This window comes from Mytilus californianus, unplaced genomic scaffold, assembly GCF_021869535.1.
Source record: "Mytilus californianus isolate M0D057914Y unplaced genomic scaffold, xbMytCali1.0.p SCAF_4, whole genome shotgun sequence".
NCBI classification, from domain to species: domain Eukaryota; kingdom Metazoa; phylum Mollusca; class Bivalvia; order Mytilida; family Mytilidae; genus Mytilus; species Mytilus californianus.
Genome location: NW_026262690.1, coordinates 6,012,699 through 6,030,984, shown reverse-complemented (window position 1 = coordinate 6,030,984; position 18,286 = coordinate 6,012,699). Strand labels below are relative to the sequence as shown.

General features: G+C 33.3%; 1 protein-coding gene across 1 annotated transcript in view; it reads right to left on the bottom strand.

Moving 5' to 3' along the window:
- LOC127737333 (nidogen-2-like) overlaps positions 1-18,286 on the bottom strand; it is a 60,705-nt gene that overhangs the window by 40,468 nt on the left and 1,951 nt on the right. Inside the window, exons 2-3 of the mRNA XM_052247935.1 lie at positions 10,515-10,654; positions 2,381-2,522 (exon numbers count right to left, since the gene is read on the bottom strand). Coding sequence (XP_052103895.1) covers positions 2,381-2,522; positions 10,515-10,654 — 282 coding nt within the window. The remainder of the gene's footprint in view (positions 1-2,380; positions 2,523-10,514; positions 10,655-18,286) is intronic.

Sequence of the window (18,286 nt, the reverse complement as noted above, 5' to 3'; positions counted from 1 at the left end):
TCACTATAAAAAAATCCATCAAAAACTTTGACCAATAAAACTTGTACCGGAAAACTGTCATAGTGACAACAGACTTTTAGACCAACATTTCACATTGACATAATAGTTATAAAATATCTAAATTGATTTAATTATACTATTTACACCAAGATGTCGTTAAATGAAATTGAATACCCTGCATTTATCAGGCTTTTCAATAACATATGGTCAAATCACTGAAAGACCCCCTTCTTAATTATTGAAAACTATCATTCTGCACTGACAATAATATCTTGGGTGTAAATTAGATACAACCATTCGGGCTAACACCCTCAAAGTGTATCTAATACTTACATAGAAGTGTTATCATTTATCAGCCAAAAGTTCAGATTGTGGCAATTAAATCAGAAAAGACAAGATAGTACAGCAATTTATATTGCCATACAAAAGCAGTGATAAGGTATCAATTTGATGACAGAAAATAGACCAATTAAGATTCCATTCCAAATCCATAACAACAAAACATCATCTGACCTGATTTATCAAAACTAATTTTTTAGAACAAGTGAAAAGATGAAATATTTATTTATTACATCTATGTAAATCAGATGTAGTCAGACAACATCTATTAATAACAGTCAGACAACATAATAATTATATTAAAGGCTGCAATTTGTAATTTAAGAAAAAAACATAATCTCTACTACTAAGTTCTTTTCTTGTATAATTTTGGTATTTTTAAAGGCAAATAATTACATTACATGCATGTTTCATTAGAATCGGTAAGTTTGATTGGCTGACAACAATCGTGAGGCACTCTAATATCACGTGCTATCCGTTACAATGGAGGCATTCCAATATCACGTGCTATCCGTTACAATGGAGGCACTCCAATATCACGTGCTATCCGTTACAATGGAGGCACTCCAATATCAGGTGCTATCCGTTACAATGGAGGCACTCCAATATCATGTGCTATCCGTTACAATGGAGGCACTCCAATATCATGTGCTATCCGTTACAATGGAGGCACTCCAATATTACGTGCTATCCGTTACAATGGAGGCACTCCAATATCATGTGCTATCCGTCACAATGGAGGCACTCCAATATCACGTGCTATCCGTTACAATGGAGGCACTCCAATATCACGTGCTATCCATTACAATGTTTTAATAATGCCTTGAAAAACAAACGAAAAAGTTGATATTAACTCTTAATTTCATGGTTGTAGCATTAAAATGTAATTATAAGAATTGAATGCTTTCTTATCATTTTGGCATATCTTGCAACATTGACATTCATAGTCACATTTATTCAGAAAGTCAATATAATAGATACCTTTCAAAAATAATATTTGGCGCAAATAATAAACATCTAAAAAATAGCAATTGTTGCAAAAGGACTGCAGTCTGCAAATTATTCATTTACATAGTAAAATCGTTTAACAATATATATATTATAGCAGCACTTAAATTTCTTTATAAATATTGTCTGATAATATTGGTTCACGGGGTGATTTTCTAAATGTTCAAGAAAACACTAAAGTAAATTCAGAAACAAAGTTCTGAACAGACTATAATAAAAGTATAGAAACATATAAGACAAAGAAAAGTGTACTAACAGTTTGATTTTCTTTAAATTGATGCATTTTCAAGGTCCAAAATGTTTAGTCTTTTGTGTATGGGAACAATTAAGAGAAATTAGAAAGTTGATATCATTAAATGATGTTCAAACTTCACTTTTAATGTACAACCCCATGAAGAAATTATTTCCCTTGGCTCATAAATCTAGTACTTTTCATAATAGAAATTGATTTTGAAAATATAAACAAATATTGGAACCTTTGAAGTTTTTAGGCTATACCGGTAAACTTATACACCTCTGAATGCAAAAGGCTAACCAAACTCCTTCACAATAGGCTCATTATGTTAACAGTTTTCAGGATTTTTGTTGTGTAAGTTTTTCCTGAGAAAGGTACTTTTGCCGTGGGTAGAGATACAGACTGAAGCATCACATCAATACATGATTTTTCTATTGAATTTTCTTTCAATGGAATTTATGTGAATGCATCTTCAAGATCATTTCAAAATTATGTATCTAGCTTATTATTATCCGTTGTCATGACTACTTGTTTTTAACAAAAAGATGACATATCAATAGTTCCAGTCTATAATTTGTATGTAAACAAATATATAACCTACAATATCTCAGATAATACAGCTGAGATGCAATAAACTTTTAATGACTTTAGAAACAGCTGTGAACATGTCAAATACATCATATTTTGATTGTTTACAATTTTGATTAAACAGAGTTCCAATTTAAACAGGGTATCTGCCTATAAAACATAATATTCATCTGATAAATAAACAAAGAGAAAAAGAACATGTAACATTACCAATGTGTCATTTTCTTTGTAGAATCCAACATGATCCCAGGTTGCAATAAACAGACTAGTTGGCATGTAATTATCAAAATCAGCGAAATGTGCATGAACATCTAAAGCTGCTCTCTGTAACAAATCTGCCTCATCTGTTTCCCTGAAATGGTCAAAAGTATTTTCATAAACATATTTTATCAATACACCTTTTCCAAAATGAATACAAAAATAAGGAGATTGCTAATAAGAAAACTAACAGTAGACCAAGGGACTAAAATGTGAACTATTACAGCCTTCAACAATGAGCAAATGAGCACAACCTGTACCGTATAGTGAGTTATAAAAGGCCTCAGTGTGACAAAATGTAAAGCATTTCAAAATAGCAAAAGGCCTGGTTTATGCTACAATTATGAACAAACATAAGAATCAGTCCATTGGACACAGATGCCTCCACTTGTAAATATGCAATGTAACATTTTCTCAGTACATAAAACAATTAGAGTTTGAACAAAATAATTTTTTCCAGTTATAAAGAGACATAACTCAAGAACAGTAAAAGTCATAGAAAATGCAAAACAGCAAATTTGTCAATTTCCCAATTTATAAAGGGGCATAACAAATGAAAAGTGAAAGTAACGCCATCCAAATTCAACCTTGATCTGTGTTTGATGGTAATAGGCATTGTGCATAAGTATCATAACATTTGGTTGAGGCAAACTAAAGTTAAAGAAAGGAAACCAATTTCGGGGCGTACAGACAGATGAGGGTAAAACTTAAGGCCCCCCCAGCATAGTGGTGGGGACATAAAAACATATATAGCAGACAGCAACCAACGATAACCACTGGATTTCAGAAGGCTTGGGACAGGCTTGAGACAGGCTTGAGACAGCACATAAAGAAAAAAACTCTTCTAACCCAATTAACTAATACATGGTTTAAATAACCCAAACATTCAAATGAGGATCTCAAGGCTGAAAATAATAATAGCTACCTAAGATTCCTGAGCTGTTTTGACCTAGCTTTTTTAAGTTATGTGCTTTCTTTTACTACCTTGTTAAAGTAAGTGGTCATCCTGTGGGGGCTAAGCAGGTTTTTTTTAAAGGTTTACTTTTAATATGGTTTAGGCAAAGGGGAAGTTTGTGTGCATGTAAAATACTGGTTAAAACTTAAAACCCCATATTAAAGTATCTCTACAATATTTTCAACTCTGAATTGACCAAAGTTTATGAAACTATAAAAAAAATCTGTCATAAATACCATATTCTCTTATTGAACATTAAGTTCATGAATTGGCAGCACCATTTAAATGAAGACTCAGGTCAACATGACCAATGGTGTTAAAAATATAGATATTAAAGGGGCACTAGCTGTCAAATTCATGTTCACCCATTTGACTCAAATTCTCATATTTGATTTATAACAATGTAAAACATTTATCCAAATTATAATAAAATGCTCCGCAGGGCGCAGCTTGATACGACCGCAGAGGTCGAACCCTGAACAGTTGGGGCAAGTATGGACACAACATTCAAGCTTGATACAGCTCTGAATTTGGATTGTGATTAAATATTTGACACAGCATAGGTTTCTGACACAGAATGAATGTGGTCTAAGAACTTAAAAATTTTAAATTGGACATTCACCTATTATGGTCCAATATCCAAAATCTAAATACATGGTTAGATTCAGCATATCAAAGAACCCCAAGAATTCAATTTTTGATGAAATCAAACAAAGTTTAATTTTCGACCCTTTTGACCTCAATGTGGACAAAGTTGATAATGGGGCCCAAAAATCAAAAATCTAAATACATGGTTAGATTCAGCATATCAAAGAACCCCATATATTCAATTTTTGTTGAAATCAAACAAAGTTTAATTTTGGACCCCGATTTGGACCAACTTGAAAACTGGGCCCATAATCAAAAATCTAAATACATGTTTAGATTCAGCATATCAAAGAACCCTAAGAATTCAATTTTTGTTAAAATCAAACTAAGTTTAATTTTGGACCCTTTGGACCTTAATGTAGACCAATTTGAAAACGGAACCAAAAATTAAAAATCTAAATACACGGTTAGATTCGGCATATCAAAGAACCCCAATAATTCAATTTTTGATGAAATCAAACAAAGTTTAATTTTGGACCCTTTGGACCTCAATGTGGACCAATTTAAAAACGGGGCCCAAAATCCAAAAACTTAATACACGGTTCGAATCAGCATATTAAAGAACCCCAAGAATTCAAGAAAAAAACCCCATTGAAATTGGTCAAGAAATAATCATTTTAAACGAAGTATATTCTTTTGCACAATACTGTGCAATTGAATATTTCTTGCTATTGCGCAATACTGTACAATTGACAATTTCTTGCTATTGCGCAATATTGTGCTATTGGATATTTCTTGCTATTGCACAATACTGTGCAATTGAAGATTTCTTGCTATTGTGCAATACTGTGCAATTGAAGATTTCTTGCTATTGTGCAATACTGTGCAATTGAAAATTTCTTGCTATTGCACAATACTTATTATATAATAATTTACACATCCTGTTTGGTGTGTATCTCCTACCATATCATTATTATTTGCTTTTAAATATAAAACAGAAATAACCAACTTAAAATGGAAAATTTTAAAAGAAAAAAAAAGGAAAAAAAGATAAAAAAGGAAACCCCACCCCCCAAATTTTTTGAACCCCCTTATGATTCATCACCCCCAAACTCAATCCCAGCCTTCCCTTTGTGGTATGGTACCTTGCAGAACAATTTCAGAGAGATCCATACACTTGAACACAAGTTATTGTCTGGAAACTAGAAAAATGCTTATTTTTGGCCCCTTTTTGGCCCCTTATTCCTAAATGTTTTGAGCAATTACCCCCAAACTCAATTCCAGCTTTCCCTTTGTGATATGGAACCTTGTAGTACAATTTCAGAAAGATCCATACACTTACACACAAGTTATTATCATGAAACTAGAAAAATGCTTGTTTTTTGCCCCTTTTTTGGCCCCTAATTCCTAATATTTTGAGGCAATTACCCCCAAAATCAATCCCAGCATTCCCTGTGTGATATGGAACCTTGTGATACAATGTCAGAGAGATCCATACACTAACACACAAGTTATGTCTGGAAGTTACAAAAATGCTTATTTTTGGCCCCTAATTCCTTAACTGTTGGTACCATAACCCCCAAAATCAATCCCAACCTTCCTTTTGTGGTATTGAACCTTATGGTAAAATTTCAAAGAGATCCATTCACTTAAACTAAAGTGAGAGTGCGAAAACCAATGTGTCTTTGGACGACGCCGACGACGACGACGACGACGCCAACGTCATACCAATATACGACCGCAAAATTTTTTTGCGGTCATATAAAAAGTCTAAAATAAACAATATTCTGGGCATGGGCTCGATAATATGTAGCTTCGTTTCGTGTATATTTTAGTCTAGACGCCATCTAAATAACTGTCGAGTTGACCCCCCGAAGACCTCCAATTGCCATATAAGCGATATAAACATAATAAAGATATAAATAGATAGCAGACTCGTGCATTTGGATTTTTCTAGGTCTGTTTAATTTCATATTATAGATTAATAAAATGCTCCGCAGGGCGCAGCTTGATACGACCGCAGAGGTCGAACCCTGAACAGTTGGGGCAAGTATGGACACAACATTCAAGCTTGATACAGCTCTGAATTTGGATTGTGAATAAATATTTGACACAGCATAGGTTTCTGACACAGAATGAATGTGGTCTAAGAACTTAAAAATTTTAAATTGGACATTCACCTATTATGGTCCAATATCCAAAATCTAAATACATGGTTAGATTCAGCATATCAAAGAACCCCAAGAATTCAATTTTTGATGAAATCAAACAAAGTTTAATTTGGACCCTTTTGACCTCAATGTGGACAAAGTTGATAATGGGGCCCAAAAATCAAAAATCTAAATACATGGTTAGATTCAGCATATCAAAGAACCCCATATATTCAATTTTTGTTGAAATCAAACAAAGTTTAATTTTGGACCCTGATTTGGACCAACTTGAAAACTGGGCCCATAATCAAAAATCTAAATACATGTTTAGATTCGGCAAATCAAAGAACCCTAAGAATTCATTTTTTGTTAAAATCAAACTAAGTTTAATTTTGGACCCTTTGGACCTTAATGTAGACCCAATTTGAAAACGGAACCAAAAATTAAGAATCTAAATACACGGTTAGATTCGGCATATCAATGAACCCCAATAATTCAATTTTAGATGAAATCAAACAAAGTTTAATTTTGGACCCTTTGGACCTCAATGTGGACCAATTTAAAAACGGGTTCCAAAATCCAAAAACTTAATACACGGTTAGATTCAGCATATTAAAGAACCCCAAGAATTCAAGAATAAAACCCCATTGAAATTGGTCAAGAAATAAGCAATTTATAGGAAGTATCTTCTTTTGCACAATACTGTGCAATTGAATATTTCTTGCTATTGCGCAATACTGTACAATTGACAATTTCTTGCTATTGCGCAATATTGTGCTATTGGATATTTCTTGCTATTGCGCAATACTGTGCAATTGAGGATTTCTTGCTATTGCGCAATTCTGTGCAATTGAAGATTTCTTGCTATTGTACAATACTGTGCAATTGAAAATTTCTTGCTATTGCACAATACTTATTATATAATAATTTACACATCCTGTTTGGTGTGTATCTCCTACCATATCATTATTATTTGCTTTTAAATATAAATCAGAAATAACCAACTTAAAATGGAAAATTTTTTCAAGAAAGAAAAAAGGAAAAAAAAAAAAAAAATTCCCCCCCCTAATTTTTTGAACCCCCTTATGATTCATCACCCCCAAACTCAATCCCAGCCTTCACTTTGTGGTATGGTACCTTGCAGTACAATTTCAGAGAGATCCACACACTTGAACACAAGTTATTGTCTGGAAACTAGAAAAATTATTGTTTTGTGCCCCTTTTTTGGCCCCTAATTCCTAATATTTTGAGGCAATTACCCCCAAAATCAATCCCAGCATTCCCTGTGTGATATGGAACCTTGTGGTACAATGTCAGAGAGATCCATATACTAACACACAAGTTATGTCTGGAAGTTACAATAAAGCTTATTTTTGGCCCCTTTTTGGCCCCTAATTCCTTAACTGTTGGAACCTTCCTTTTGTGGTATTGAACCTTATGGTAAAATTTCAAAGAGATCCATTCACTTAAACTAAAGTTAGAGTGCGAAAACCAATGTGTCTTCGGATGATGCCGGACGTCGACGACGACAACGACGACGCCGCCAACGTCATACCAATATACGACCGCAAAATTTTTTGCGGTCGTATAAAAATATATGTTTATCATCGTTTTTACCTGTATAAGAATGATTTTTTGTGGATCGAATCAGTCAATCAAATTATTTACCTTTGTTTCACTTTCAATGTTGACATTCTTTTCCTTTAAATAATTTAAAACGCACAATGCATGCGGTATCCATCTCTAGCCAAGGGGTTAAATTGAAGTTCACAAGAATACTGATTCAATGAGGTCGAATTATTCACTTGCAAGTGAATAATTCATCCTCAAAGTTTCTTAGCTTATTTTGACAAAATTGAACCATACTAGCTGCTAAAAGCGATATATTATTTCACTATCTCACTTTCATTAATGATTGAATAAAAAAAATCGTATTTTATATTTTTTATTTTTCTCGTAGCTAGTGCTCCTTTAAGCTTTATACAAGCTTCTTATGTAACCATCCTACACAAGACAATCAAGGTGTTAGCAGACTTTATTTTTCCTTCAACACATTGCACTTGTACATGTATATTATCAAAGGAATAGTATTCTTCAACACCGTGTATCTGCTATATAATCACTAGAGGGAGTATTCATATACATGATAATTACCACAATTATGCAAGAGAAGTGATGCTTCAGAAAGATACTGGTATCATCATGTAATGAGGGTCTTAATGGAAAAATTTTTGTTTTCAAAACAAACGTATAATTGATTCCAGAAAAATATTGCTACATTATCTTATCTGTATTTTCTGTCAATAAATCATAGAGTTAACAACTGTTAACATCAATGGACAGATGTCAATAATGGCAACTACAAATGAAAATCTTCAAAAGTATTAGTTACTGGCGTTGTCAGTTTGTTTTCGATCTATGAGTTTGACTGTCCCTCTGGTATCTTTCGTCCCTCTTTTACAACTTCATTAATTCTTGGACATAATAAGAATAGAGAATGGAAACGGAGAATGCGTCTAGACAGGGGCGTAGCTAGGTATTCAATCAACTGTCTGGGGGACGACCCCCCCCCCCCCCCCGATGGAAAACAGATTTCAGCATTTTAGTTGCAAAATTTTGTGTACATAAATATTAAATTTACTGGTTATTTTATCATGATAATATACATGAAGAAAAGTTCGAAATATGAATAATTTTACAATTACATATGACTGGTGATACAATCAGAAATCTAAAAAAAAAAATATTTACAATATGCATTGCCCAGCGTAGATCAGCCTAGCCCTTTAATTAAGCAGTACACCCTGTTTGGTATTTTCTTATATATTCCTTTCTGATTGAGTTGATATATACGTTAATTGATAGTACATATTGACGATCCTTCATTAAAATAAATGGGGAATGTGTCCATGGGACACAGATGATGCCCCCACTTGCATATCATATAAAGTTATAAAGGGTCATAACTGAAGTACAGTAAAAGTGACGCTACCCAAATTTGTACTTGATCTGAGTTTTGTGGTAATAAGTATTGTGTATAAGTCTCATAACATTTGGTTGAGGCTAACTTAAGTTAGAGAACGGAAACGAAAAATTCAGCAGTTTTTATGTTTATAAAGGGGCATAACTCAAGAACGGTACAAGTGACGCCACCCAATTTCGAACTTGAACTGAAGTATGTGGTAATAAGCATTGTGTATACGTTTCATAACATTTGGTTGAGGCAAACTAAAATTAGAAAAAAGAAACGAAAAATTCATCAATTTTTCCATTTGTAAAGGGGCATAACTTTAGAACGGTTATAGTGACGCCACCAAAATTCAAACTCGATCTGTGTTTTGTGGTAATAAGCATTGTGTATAAGTTTCATAACATTTGGTTGAGGACAGACGTACAGACGGACAAGGGTAAAACTTAATGCCCCCTCTGTAGCGGAGGGGGCATAAAAATTGGCACGTAAACACTGAGACTACTATATAATAATACTATCTTTTGGGCTAGACATCGACCATCCATCTTTTGATTCTTAAACCTTCACCCCAGCCACAAAAAAACACATACACACACACAGTCGATGCCTAATTTATGCAGAACTTCTGTTCTGTTCATACTAATTCAAGAAATTCATATTTTCTAATATCCTCTACTGTAAAAGCCCTACCTGCTTAGGACTTTGAATAATTATGGTCATTACACATATATCTTAGAGTACTCGAAGTTACTGAAAGCTAATTGATTGATTGATTGCTAAATGTCTAGTGGCAAATAGTTATGCATGTTCAGGACACAAAAACAAATTTACAATAAATACAACAGTTAGCCACTAGGTCCTGTAATAGGGGTCGTCCTGGATGAAGGTCTGAAAACTTGAATTATTGGATAGGGACAGACGTTTTGCCTTTCAGAAGACCCCTCAAAGAGTTGTTGCAAGTGTTCTTAACGTGCAGAGAGCAAGGCAAACCATATTTCTATTGGATAATTAGAAATTACATGTACATAAAGGTCTGGATGGGGTTTACCAAATGAGAATAATGAACAAAAGAGCAGAATAAAGGGCAAAAAAAATACAGAATAGAGAAAAATAAGCCAAAATATAAAGAATAGAGAATAATGGGGTGATAAAATAAAAAGAACAGAGAAAAATGGGCAAAAAATATAAAGAATAGAAAAAAATGACCTAAAAAAAATAAAGAATACAGAAATCAAGGACCCCCCCCCCCCCCCCCCTTTCAGATCCTCCATCATGATCATTATGGTATTTCCAAGTGAAAAAATATCAGCCCATTTCCTGATTATCTACATATTTCTTGAGTTCTAATGGATACAGAGTATGCTATCTTTAAGTGAAATAGTAGACAAGATATCCCAACCCCCTTTAAGTTTACTCTATTACCTGTAATAAAGTGTCCCTGCATAAGTTGTGTCTATGTCAGATAAGAATGCTGCTAATACTTTAAATCCTATTGGTAATATTAATGTTGATTGATAAGCTGGAAGCTCTGATTCAAATGATAAATGTCCATTATTATTAACCTGTAAATATAAATCACAATTTAAATTAACCTTGTGCTGATAATCTACTTCAATATTTTCATTGTCAATAATTTCCATTTCTTATCTTTTTTAATTTACAAATATAATTCAATTGGGAACTATACAATATAATGTCAAAGTGACAGCAAATCTACCATGGTTTAGAAACAGTCAGCAACAAGAAATGATTGTAACAGGATATTGAAGTCTCCCAAACAAAGTCACCATAAGGAGAAAACCCCAAATGACTCCCCCTTTTATTCATTCAATTCATCTTCCAGAAATTATATGGTTTAGGGTGGGGATTTTAACCATTTACAAGATAATAAGAACATTCTCATATTATTGGGGTGGGGATGACCCCTGGGGACTTCTTTTATATTTCATTTAATGTATCTTTTCATGTCAAACCAGAAAATATATAGTATAGGGATTACAAGATATTTAAACCTATTCAAATGATCTGGGGTGGGAATTACCCCCTTGGAACTAACCCTGTTATATCATTCAAATCTTCTTGGCATAACAAACCAGAATATATATGGTTTGGGGGTGGAGATGTCGACCACTTACAAGATATTTGAACATACTCAAATAACAGTGGATGGGAATGACCCCTTGGGACTAACCCTGTAAATCTTTCAAATCATCTTGGCATTACAAACCAGAATATATATACGGTTTAGGGTGGGGATCTCGACCACTTACAAGATATTTGAACATTTTCAAATGACAGGGGGTGGGATGACCCCTGTGGACTAAGTCCTGACTAGCCTTGTATATCATTCAAATCATCTTGACATAAAAAACCAGAATATATATGGTTTAGGGGTGGGGATCTCGACCATTTAAAAGATATTAGAACATTCTCAAATGGCAGGGGGTGGGGTGACCTTTGGAGACTAACCTTATATTTCATTTGATTTGTTTTATCATGTAGAACATTTTCAATTCTTTAGATTCTGCAATTCTTTTTTAAAACACTTTTGTAACAAGAGTGCACAAGCTAAAATATCTCGCCTGCTTTACTAACCATTGATTTTATGTTGATAGTCCTAAATATAAATGTTTACTACAAGTATCACATAAACTTAACATGATCAAAGAAAATGAGGTCAAAGTCAGATAAACTAAGCCAGAAATACATGTACACCTTACAATCATTCCATACACCAAATTTGGTTGACCTATTGCTTATGGTAAAGTATACAAGAAACCAAACCATGAAATTTTATATTGACCAATGAACTATGAACCTTATGATCATTCCATGCTTTAAATATAGTTGACCTATTGAATATAGTATCTAAGAAACAAACTTAACCAGGAAAACTTAACATTGACCAATGAACCATGAAAATGAGGTCTAAGTCAGATGATAACTGCCGGACAGATATATACACTTTACAATCATTCCATACACAAAATATAGTTGACCCATTACTTAAAGTTTAAGAAAAACAGACCAAAGCACAAAAACTTAATATTGAGCAATGGACCGTGAAAATGAGGTCTAGGTCAAATAAAACCTGCCAGACTGACATGTACATTGTAAAATATTTCCATACACCAAATATAGTTTACCTACTGCATACAGTATTAGAAAAAACAGACAAAAACACAAAAACTTAACTTTAACCACTGAACCATGAAAATGAGGTCAAGGTCACATGTCACCTGCCAGTTGGACATGTTCAACTAACAATCATTCCATACAACAAATAAAGTAGACCTATTACTTATAGTATCTGAGATATGGACTTGACCACGAAAACTTAACCATGTTCACTGATCCATGAAATGAGGCTGAGGTCAAGTGAAAACTGTATGACAGGCATGAGAACCTTGCAAGGTACGTACATACCAAATATAGTTATCCTTTCACTCATAATAAGAGAGAAATTAAGATTACAAAAAATCTTAACTTTTTTTTCAAGTAGTTACTGAACCATGAAAATGAGGTCAAGGACAATGGACTTCTGACAGACGGAAACTTCATAACATAAGGCATCTATATACAAAGTTTAAAGCATCCAGGTCTTCTACCTTCTGAAATATCAAGCTTTTAAGTAGTGAGTTAACGCCACCGTCATCTCCGTTGCCAGATCACTATCCCTATGTCTCGCTGTCACAAGCTCGACAAAATTTGAAATATAAGGTTTAAGGTCAAAAATCAAGGTCATAAGTGACCATTGACCTTTAAACCTTGGGAGTAGGCCATATGGTCCATGATCATTACTGAAGACCTCATGTGTCTATCACTAACTGTTCTCAAGTTATAATCATTTGAAAATAAAATTTCAAAAAATCCCATTGGGTACTAAAGTAAAGCCCTCCTTTCTTTTGGTCACTCAAAGAACCCCTAATAGACCCCAATGCACAAACAAAACCACAGAGGAAGAGGAATAATAATAATAATAAAAATAACAAGCATTCTGAGAGTATTGCATGGCAATACATAGTCCCCTACCCGGTAAAAATTCATTATACTGGAACAAAAAGCTAACTTGTTCTATAACTTGTCATGGTGTAAACATAAAGAAAATATCAAGTCAATATCTTCAAGCATGACTCAAAACAGTGTGGAAAACTGATTAAATGAGTGAATTTTTTAAGTCCAAGGACCATAACTTTGCACAAAATTATCAGACCGAAACTTTATCTGTATAACTTGTCATGATAAAACTATATACCAATTATCAATCAATATCTTTAAGCATGATGAAAAAAAGTGTGAAAAACACTTTAACATTAGATAGGATTAATAGTTCTCTAAAATTAGATATGATGTAATACAGTGTATATCTATTTTCAAATTATAATCTAATATAATTAATAGTTCCAAATATTTTTTCTTTTATTTGTCACAAACTAATTAGATTTGTAACTTATCTATAAAATGTCAACAATTTTTATCTACACAATGTAATGTAATATATACATTAATAAAAATAGATTATTATCTAATTAAAGGATTTCACTTCATAATTTTTTTTATATATATATAGCATTCAGAAAATTAGTTTATACAAAATAACAAACAAACCTGCCAAAAAATTCTTCAAATAATTTACCAAAGAATGTCTTTTAAAAAATGAGTTATCTCTCTTTGTACAGGAATATGGTTTAACATAAATAGTACTCTAACATTATATATGGTCTAGAGTTATGGTCCATAACTCTGGACTAAATCATCAGAACAGAACAAAATTCGAACTTGATCTATAACTTGTCATGGCAAAACTATATACCAAGTATCCAATCAATACCTTTAAGAACGAAGAAAAAAAGTGTGGAAAACTGAGTTGCCGGACTGACAGATGGACAGACGTACGGACAGAGAGACGGACAGAGTGCAAACCTAAAGTCCCCTTCGACTTCGTCGGTAGGGGACTAATAACTGAACAAAAACGATAAGTCTCCAAACAAATAAAAGATAGAACAAATAAATATGGTAAAAACAACACAGTATGAAATGTAAAATATTCACAGTACTAAAATTAATTACAGCGACTTCTTTTGTTGGAGGGAGAGTTATTCATATATTTATATTTTATATGCATGTACTAATTTGTTTGGTTCTTTGTACAAATCTGGTTACTATTTTCTTTAAAATACTTTATCTGTTGTTAGGAGCCTCTTCATCTTCTAAAGTTACTGATCAGGAACTATAAAAATTTAACCTAACTGTCATCTGAGCATAGCAATGGTGTCAATGCAAATGACTTGTTAAACAGGCAATTAATCCACATACCACATACTGATGCCCTTTCATATAAAGATAAGAAGATGTGGTATGAACTATCCACCAAAGACCAAATGACCTATACATAGCTGTTGATGAACAGATCTAATGAGTACTGAAAATTTACCCAGATCACCAGAATGTGAAAATGATGTTATTAAAATCTAATAACGATCAAGAAAGTAACGATCAAGAAAGTGTCTTTTTAATTGGCTGATGCCAAGAAATACATGCCTAAAAGCGATAATCTTCATTGAACAATTCCAATGAACAATGTCCTAAGGGAGCTACCATTTGATTTTTATGGGGGGAGGGGGGCTAGGATGAAATTTGAAAAAAATAGGCAGGACAGGAGTTTTGAGTAAAAAAAAAAGGCAGGATGAGACACTTGCAAAAAAAAGTCAGGATGACAATTTAGGTAAAGTCAGGATAAACTTTAAATAAATGAGGATAGTGGACACATGTGGACACAGATGATGCCCCCGCTTGCATACCATATAGTTATAAAGGGACATAACTGAAGACACGGTAAAAGTGACGCTACCCAAATTTGAACTTGATCTGAGTTTTGTGGTAATAAGCATTGTGTGTAAGTCTCATAACATTTGGTTGAGGCTAACTTAAGTAGAGAACAGAAACTAAAAATTCAGCAATTTTTCCATTTGTAAACACGCATAACTCTAGAATGGTGAAAGTGTCACCACCAAACTTCGTACTTAATCTGTATTATGTAGTAATTAGCATTGTGTATAAGTTTCATAACATTTGGTTGAGGCAAACTAAAGTTAGAAAACGGAAACAAAAAATTTGTACTTGATCTTAGTTTTGTGGTAATGAATATTGTGTATAGGTTTCATAATGTTTGGTTGGGGCAAAGTTAAGTTACAGAATGGAAACTAAAAATTTTGCAATCTTTCGATTTATAAAGGGGCATAACTCAATAATGATTAAAGTGACACTACCCAAATTCAACTTGGTCTGTGTTTTATCAGTGGAAGTCAAAATCAAACATTGCATTGTATAGAGCATTGATTGTAGTTGATTCAACTATAATCATGGACAAAGGAAGATACACTCCAATTTTGAAAATTACTTGATATTTAATAGAAAATAAAAAATTAGCAATTTTTCCATTTATAAAGGGGCATAACTCTAGAACGGTAAAAGTGTCGCGACCAAAATTCAAACTTGATCTGTGTTTTGTGGTAATAAGCATTGTGTATAAGTTTCATAACATTTGGTTGAGGCAAACTCAAGTTAGAGAACGGAAACCAATTTCGGGACGTACGTTCGTACGTACGTATGTACAGACGGACAAGGGAAAAACTTAATGCCCCCACCGCTACGACGTGGGCATAAAAAAAGGCATGACCGAATAGAGTGAAAAATAAGGCAGGACAGAGATTACAATTAAAAAAAAATGCAGGACAAAATTTTTCATCCTATGGTCAATGATGGTAGCTCCCTAATGTGTATCAGAGACATACATATAAAAAACAATTATTTTTATTATACGTGTATATGTCTCTGCCTGTACAATTAAATAATCTTTAAAAAAAAAATATTTTAAGAGTGTGGTCCTATTAATTCAAATGATTGTTTAAACATGGGACTATTATACTCTGTACCAAAGCCTACCATTCTTTCTTCTTACGTTTCAAAATACCGCGTTGTACGATAATCAGTGAAGAGAAAATACATAGCCATTTTATGCAAATTATTTGATAAGGAAGGTGACTGAACCCGACGTTTCTTGTACTAGACTCGTAAAATTACAGAAAGAGGTAGACGCAGAACTATTTGCATGAGACGCATGCATTTTCATGCTTATTTGGCGGCATTTTCCTTTGATTTATTGTTTTTTTCTCTTTGATCTTTACAAATCTCATGCATTTGCTTCATGAAAACTTGACAGCCTTGTAGAAGGTAAGAGTTCCATATGGCAAACCACCCTATGAAATAATGAACTGTATAAAAACCCTTAACTTAAATTCAGGGTTCAGTCAGACCTGGGTCATGATATATATTATAAGTCCCAGGTCAGAGAGACGTTCACTGTAGCCAGGAAAAATTAAACTTGGTACCGAATACTGCAAAAGACTGAATTTAAGTTAAGGATTTTTATGACAGTCCTATTGTAATTAATAACTCTTGGTTGAGTCTAGTCAGTTAGCTTGAATTGCAAAGATCAGGGGCGGAATCAGGATTTTCGAAAGGGTGTGCGCAGTTTCAGAAATTGAATAAAAACCACTGAGAGTAGCGAGACTATTTTTAAAAAAACATATACACATGTAAATCGTGAGTAGCATGAGATTTTTATATTTTGGCAATCAAAGGGGGCGTATGGTGGAGAAAGTATGAGTATCCGGAGAGAAACATCGACCTTCTAAGTAAACAGAGACATGTATATATGTTTCTGAAATAAACAATTGCTTCGATCCCCTAAATATACAATTACATTAATCAAGAATCTTATATATAGCAGGATCGTACTAAAGTAAATCCTTAGATAAGTATCAACCGATATTTTACATACTCATGTAGATACGGAGAAAATCTGATAATCTGTATATAGTCATAGATATGATAATGGCTATTATATCTATGATATAGCTTAGCATTTTCCTGTTTATTTGTGTGAGCACTACGTTATCATATTTAATTGTCTACATGGATAATGCATTCCTAATATAGTGCAAGGGTAGTTTAGGGGTTTTAACTTGTGAATCAAATGATTAGCTTATGCTTTTACTAAAATATTAAATAAAACAATGAATTTAAAAGAATAAAGACAATATTTTATCAGTTTTAATATTGATTGAAACGTTAATTTTTTATTTGTTATGTATCAAGAAAACGAGGGCTGTGAACCCCAGCCTTCTCTTAATTTCTGAAAGATGTTATATAAACTATCCATTCAAAGCATGCATCGTAATTGTTAGTCGTTATTTTGTTTGCTTTGGAGGTTGGAAGGGGGCAAAAAGGTGTTATTTTTCTCAGTATCCGTATGATATAGTATTAGCGTTGCGTATGTAGTAGCTGAGTCCTCCTATAACTTTCACAGTTAGATTTATAGAGAGAGACGTTAATGGTCGGAAACATGTGTACTACAGGAAAAACAGGTGTAGCAAACACAAGAAACAGCTCTTCTATCAGATAAACAACAGGCCTTTAACGTTACAAAATTCCAAGTCAAGCATAATTACGGGTCACAGCGCGCCAATTCTTTTCTGAAAATCTTTTCAGTTTTGCTAGCCGTTAAAAATTATTACACATTTTTTTACATAGAGGTGAAATTAAAGCGACAACTGGTTAAGGTGTTGTTACCCCGTTGTTACAGAAATAATTGAATCCCTTTGAAGCTGACTATATGCATTAGAAGACAAGCATGGTCAAAAGGTGTAGTAATGGTGTCTAAACTGAGACACATGTATTATAGTAGTTTCAGGTCTGAATGCTGTTAATCATAATCATTAAAATAGTGAGGGTTCAATAAAATATAGTTAACGTCTTAATCAGTTTTAGTGACGGTCATTGTGTGTGCATATTTGAGACGCAAGCTTCATCTTCCCAGTACTCATTTTTGAGATCATCTGGTTAAAGGTTTTATGATCGTGTATCTATATCTATATCCCATTTTCCACAGTTGACATATTTATACATTAAAAAAAAATCCACATTTTTATACGCCCGTCAAAATTTTGACGGGACGTATTATGGTATACAAATGTCGTCTGTCCGTCTGTCTGTCCGGCGTAAACATGTCGCACCGTAACTTGAGAACGACTTATCCAAATTTCATGAAACTTAACATAGTTGTTTCTTATGATGGTCAAACGATCTGTATACTTTTTGGTGAAAATAAGATTAAAACTTTTTGAGATACG